The sequence below is a fragment of the Vitis vinifera genome, chromosome 10 (assembly GCF_030704535.1).
Source record: "Vitis vinifera cultivar Pinot Noir 40024 chromosome 10, ASM3070453v1".
Taxonomy (NCBI): domain Eukaryota; kingdom Viridiplantae; phylum Streptophyta; class Magnoliopsida; order Vitales; family Vitaceae; genus Vitis; species Vitis vinifera.
Genome location: NC_081814.1, coordinates 23,669,126 through 23,675,482, shown reverse-complemented (window position 1 = coordinate 23,675,482; position 6,357 = coordinate 23,669,126). Strand labels below are relative to the sequence as shown.

At 32.4% G+C, this 6,357-nt stretch overlaps 1 protein-coding gene across 1 annotated transcript; it reads left to right on the top strand.

The window, feature by feature from the left end:
* Positions 1–988: 988 nt before the first annotated feature.
* On the top strand, positions 989–2,959 carry LOC100240862 (stilbene synthase 2). The gene is made up of 2 exons (XM_002272093.5): positions 989–1,255; positions 1,641–2,959. Exons 1-2 carry the CDS (start codon positions 1,078–1,080, stop codon positions 2,639–2,641), a joined length of 1,179 nt encoding a protein of 392 aa, XP_002272129.2. The 5' UTR covers positions 989–1,077; the 3' UTR covers positions 2,642–2,959.
* The last annotated feature ends 3,398 nt before the right edge of the window (positions 2,960–6,357 follow it).

Here is a 6,357-nt window from a genome sequence, read left to right as displayed (position 1 = left end):
ATCAGCTGATCCTGAAGCCTATGTTATATTGGCTTCAGTGGCATCCACTGCCTTTGTTCTATAAATAAAATAAAATAAATTACAACTGGAAAGTTTAATTTGTAATGTGATTTTTAAAAATTTAAGTCCAATATATATTATTTACTCATAATAATAATAGTTTTATATCTTTAGAATAAATCATTAATTCCTGAAAAGTGTTTTAAAATATTAAATTTTTTTTTTCATAAACAAAATTCACAATTTTGGTTGTTGAGTGGTCCTAACATATTTCTTTTATTGTTTATAGTAAGTCTCCAAGACCTTCCTCGGTGACATGAACTCTTCACCAACCAACCTCATCTATGTGGGAGCCAACCAAAATTGAAAAGAAAAAAATCTACGAATTACTTAATTTAGGAAACTTCCACCAACCAACACTCGTTGAACTCGGACAGCGTATGTCATTTGGATGTTATTTTATTTTATTTTATTTTTCTTTTTATTTAAAAATAAATATTTTTAAATTTCAAAATAAATATATTTTATTAGTTTTGTTTTACGCTTCTCATAGTCTCAAATAGACTATTGTGAAATTTAAAAACAGAAAAATATATGAATCCAACCATTTACAAATTAAATTCAATTTTCGTTATAAAATGAGAAATAAAAATAAAAGCACAAATATATATTTCTAGGAAGTAGGGTATTCAAGTTGAGGTTTGTTCGGAATGCTGCCAAATATTTTAACGCAAGAAAAATGCTTCAGCCAAAACAATGGTCAAATGAGGCAGCGCAAGAGATTTATCCCTTTTTAAAAAATCGCAACTGGAGGGTGGAGGCTGAAGGGCGGATGTCATACAAAATTGACTACTTTCTCAGTAATCCCCTCCACGTGACTCAAATCAGCACGGAAGTATTGAACAAGACCCCACCACCAGCTACAAGTGGGTTGGAAGTGGACACAGCATTTCTGATACTTATAAATACCCAACGCTCACACACTGCTTTGGCAACCCATCTTCAGGCACCAGTCCGCATACTCTTCTCTTTTCTTCTACCGCTTTGAAGCTCTGTGGGGGATTTTACTAGTCATCAATGGCATCTGTGGAGGACATTAGAAACGCTCAACGTGCCAAGGGGCCGGCCACCATTCTAGCCATTGGCACTGCTACTCCAGACAACTGTGTCTACCAGTCCGATTACGCTGATTACTATTTCCGGGTCACTAAAAGCGAGCACATGACCGACTTGAAGAAGAAGTTCAACCGCATATGTAAGTATATATATTCATGCATCAATTGGAACATCCATTACATACATATATGTATAATTATCATAATGCTTTAAGATTCCCCTGCAAGAATTGCCAAGTTTTCTTCAAGCTTCCTGTGTGTTGCTTTTCTGTAAACTAATTAAATCTGTGAAAAATGAGGCGCTATACATTGATTTAATATTTCGTAATAGCGCTGCTCTTTCCAATCCTATATAAATTAATTGCCCTGCCTAGGAACACATAGTTATTGTAATAATAAGTAATAATCTGTTTTATATTTATGTTGATCATCTTGAGTGATAATGAAGCTGCCCATTATTACTGAATGAATTTTGCTTTGCTAGTCCATTAGCTAATATATTAAATTCCTTTAACTTATATATAGGTGAGAAATCAATGATCAAAAAGCGATACATTCATTTGACTGAAGAAATGCTTGAAGAGCACCCAAACATGGGTGCTTACATGGCTCCATCGCTCAACATACGCCAAGAAATTATCACTGCTGAGGTACCTAAGCTTGGTAAGGAGGCCGCATTGAAGGCTCTTAAAGAGTGGGGCCAGCCTAAGTCCAAGATCACTCACCTTGTATTTTGTACAACTTCGGGAGTAGAAATGCCCGGTGTAGACTATAAACTAGCCAATCTTCTAGGCCTCGAAACATCAGTTAGAAGAGTGATGTTGTATCATCAAGGCTGCTATGCAGGTGGGACTGTTCTCCGAACTGCTAAGGATCTCGCAGAGAATAATGCAGGAGCACGAGTTCTTGTGGTATGCTCTGAAATCACGGTTGTTACTTTTCGTGGGCCTTCTGAAACCCATTTAGACTCTTTAGTGGGTCAAGCCCTTTTTGGTGATGGGTCAGCAGCTGTAATTGTTGGATCAGATCCAGATACCTCCATTGAACGACCACTCTTCCAACTTGTTTCAGCGGCCCAAACATTCATTCCTAATACACAAGGTGCTATTGCTGGCAACTTACGTGAAGTGGGTCTAACCTTTCATTTGTGGCCTAATGTGCCTACTCTGATTTCCGAGAATATAGAGAAGTGCTTGACTCAAGCTTTTGACCCACTTGGTATTAGTGATTGGAACTCCTTGTTTTGGATCGCTCATCCAGGTGGCCCGGCCATTCTGGATGCAATCGAAGCAAAACTCAATTTGGAGAAGAAGAAACTTGAAGCAACAAGACACATCTTAAGTGAGTACGGTAATATGTCAAGTGCATGCGTGTTGTTTATTTTGGATGAGATGAGAAAGAAATCACTCAAGGAAGAAAGGACCACCACAGGTGAAGGATTAGATTGGGGCGTTTTATTTGGTTTTGGGCCAGGTCTGACCATTGAAACTGTTGTGCTGCACAGCGTTGTTGGGGCTACAAATTGAGTGAAAGGAAAAAAATCACAAGGGGACAATTTCCAATTAAATCAAATAGGAGTTAATAAAGACATATGTCTTCTATTTGTAACATCTTTTATTCTTTATTAAAATTGATGTTTGTGGTTCAAATTAGAGCTTGTTGGAGGGCTTCATTAGTAACCTCAAGTTAAAAGGGATGAGACATCAAGTTCTTACAGTTTCGTTATCTAGATGAAATTCCCTCAAAAGTTGTATAAACATCCATTGTGTTCTTTTAAAGATCGTTGGATGTTAAGAAAAGAATGGAATAAAAAAGAAAATTGCATTTTGCCTTTGTAACTCAACAGCGTGCATGATTGATTTGATAGTTGTAGTTTCTTGAACAATAACAATGCCATGTGGATACCAAAAGTTATACATCGATTTGAAAAGGTTCAGGGTACATTACATTTAAATTTACTTTGCTGGTTCCTATTGCTCCACTTTCATGTCTATCATTCTGCAGATTAGTAGTAAAACCAAGCAAACTCTTTCTTTCTCTTGTATTTTGCTCTCCTTTCTTACATAAAGTTGGCCAATGGACCAATTTTGTGAAAATCAGAAAGAAAAGGAAATATGAAAAGTTAACAAACTATAAATAAATGGTTTAAAACTTAGTCAAATAAAACTAATAGAAATAAATTGTTTAGTGCTACCGGTTAATAAATGGTTTAAAACATGTCTACGAAATTATTGTAGAACTTGATCAAAATATTGTTAACTCATTATATATTACTCTATTCTCTCTATAAAAAAAAATGTAATCTCCTTATAAATTGAAATACATTTTGATAATGTAAATGAACATCCCACAAACTTCTGCATTTAAAATAATATTTGATTGATGTAAGTTTTTCTTAAAAATCTCAAGTTCCTACTTTTCTACTATCTTCAAACATCTTTGAGTAATGAACTTTTCTTGGGTTTGAGTATGTCTTAATCACCATCCTTAATTAAATTTATTATCGAAAAATTATTTTTAGTTAAGTGTTTTTTAATATACTTATTACACATTCATCATATGTACTTGTTTAATATACTTCTAATATATTTATCATTTAACAAGAAACTCTTTTTGTACGCATGGATATATTCTCGTACTAGAAAGGTCTAAAGACAATTAAATTACAATTTTAAGTGTTTTTTTTTTAAATTACAATATAAAGCCTTCTTTTCCACCCCCAAATGGCAAAACCAAGCAGAATTTACCCTCATTCATCAATGTATGCAATAACTTTGTCTCAAATAAACTAAACTCTACAAAGTAATTAGTTTCTTCTATGCTACTATCTAATTCTATTTCTATTGCAAAGCCTTGCCATTCTACATTATCTCGCTATTGTTAAGAGACAATGCAAGAATATTGATGATAATGAAGTTAAGTTGTTGTATTACTATAATATCCAAGTACTACTAACATCTTGGATTTAGCTCTATGTGTAAATATGGTATTGTACACGAGGAAGAGGGTAAGAGGGTGTTTGTTTTTTTTTCACTTTTTGCTTAAAGCAATTTGCATTTAGACTTTATGTTGTTTGTCTTTTTATTTTTTCATGACTTATTACTTAATTTTTTTAAATTTTGACTAAATAGAAAAATCCAAAATATTTTACTTTTTTCTAGTTACTAAAAAGGAATACTTGAAACCCATAACATGATCTCACCTCACTCTCAACCCTCATCCTCATGATACGAATATTTGAAGAACTTCACCCTCACGTTGCAAGCCCCGTTGCTACATTTCCAACTCTTTCAAGTACATTTTTTCTTCATTTTCTCCCTTGATCTAGGTTTTCTCAAGGTATGTTGAGTTTTTCTTGGTTTTATTTTTCAATATCTGATTTGATTGTTGGGAAAGACAAGGAAAGGATGAGAAGATTAGGAATACTTGGAATATTTTCCTTCCATTTTCTCTTTTGGTGTTTTGGTTGCAAAAATAATTGGGGATACTTATTTGTTCATTTGTTCAATCAATTGCAACTCATAATTTTGCTTAATAGCTTCTAATTTAGGGTATATATATATCAAGGTTCTAATGGTTTGTATTTTTAGAGGGTATTTTGATTCTATTTGTATGATTTTGTTTTCTTTTATCTTCTCAAAAAGTAAGGAAGCATTATTTTTCTTTTTTTGAGTCCCTAATGGTGATGCATTGTGTGATGAAAATGGCTACAATTGTGAAACTTCATGAAACCTAAACAAGAAAACTCAATTATGGCTAATGTTTATGTCATAACCCCGTTCATGTTTTTCAGTAATATTACTCATTAATTGTTTGGTAAATGGTGGGATTTTTAGTTTTGGCTTTGTTTTTGCTTTTGGATTATGAGAATGGGTCAAAACTTGATGTTTATTTTGCTAAAGACTTGATGTTGAGTAAAGAATTGAAGGAAGAGTCTATTTCAATGAATTTTGTTAAGTTTTTGGAATGAATTTCATGTTCTCTGAGATGCCCAAGTGCTAATGGATGGTTTGAATAAGGTACAAGAATAAGTTTTGAGGGTTCTTTTAGTGTTGATTTATGGGATCTTGGTCTTGTTTTTGTTTTTGTTTTTGGTTCATTCAATTGAGTAAAAAATCCCATGTTTTTTTGTTTTTTGTATGATCTGGTTTGAGATGCCCAATTCATGTTTTTTTATCAATACTTATTAGTCATTATTTGAATTGTCAAGAATATGATAAAGAATGGGAATCAATTTTGTCTTTAGTTTTTTGAAGTATGTCTAAATTAAACCTAGTGGTCATTATGTTGAATGCTTGAAATTGAGTTCAAAAATTAGGGGAGGAGTCGATTGCAATGTGTTTTCTTTGGTTTGTATGCTCAATTTCATGTTTGTTGAGGTAGCCAGTTTATATTTTTATTGATACTATTCATTCCTTGTTGGGATTCACAAAATTTATTAAATACAAAATAAATTTTCCTAAAAATTGAACATGAGGTTCCCCTAAAAAAAAAAAAAAAACACTCTTGAACACTTTATTTTAAAAATATTTTGATAAATTCAAAATATAAATTTTTCCTTCTATTTGTTTTACTAAAAACAATATACCATATTTAGATATATTAGTATATTTATTTCTATTATTAGCAAATAGATTTGATTTGGCCAAATTTGAAAAGTAGGGATATGATAATAGTAAAATCACTCTATTTGGCTAAGGTAGAGTAGTGGGTCCAAAGTGTTGTGTCTTTGGATGAATGATTTTGTTTGAAATTGGGGGTTTTTTTTTTTTCTTTTTGTGTTGGAGCAAAAATTGAGTTTTTGTTATTTGGTTGATGTTGTTCACTTTACTTGATAGTAAAATGACCCAATGAATTTATAAAATTATCCTTTTCTTATTTCATTTTATGACATTTGTGTTAAAAGTTATTAATATATTTAGTTACTATAAGCGTACTTAGTGTATTAGCAATTCCGGGTCAAAATTCCCATAGCGTCTCTTAGCTCAAACTCTTCAAATCCTCCCTTGGGCACTTGCCTTTTCCAAATTGTCCATGTTTGAAAATGGTTAGAGGAGATGGTAAGTGCTTTTGAGGTTTTGAATGTTGGCAAATATTGATCAGCCGTGTCTTAAACTTTTACCCTTTTATTGGAAAATGAAATTGAAGCTTAAGAGTGTAAAACATTATGTTTAAAATATTTGGATCAATTTTTGTTCGATCAAACTAAAGGGTAATAATTTATGTTGAACCCATATTTTTT

Coding starts and splice junctions, on each gene's coding strand:
- LOC100240862 (XM_002272093.5), top strand. CDS start 1,078: ATGGCATCTGTGGAGGACATTAGAAACGCTCAACGTGCCAAGGGGCCG. Junction 1,256..1,640: donor GAAGAAGTTCAACCGCATAT/GTAAGTATATAT, acceptor ACTTATATATAG/GTGAGAAATCAATGATCAAA.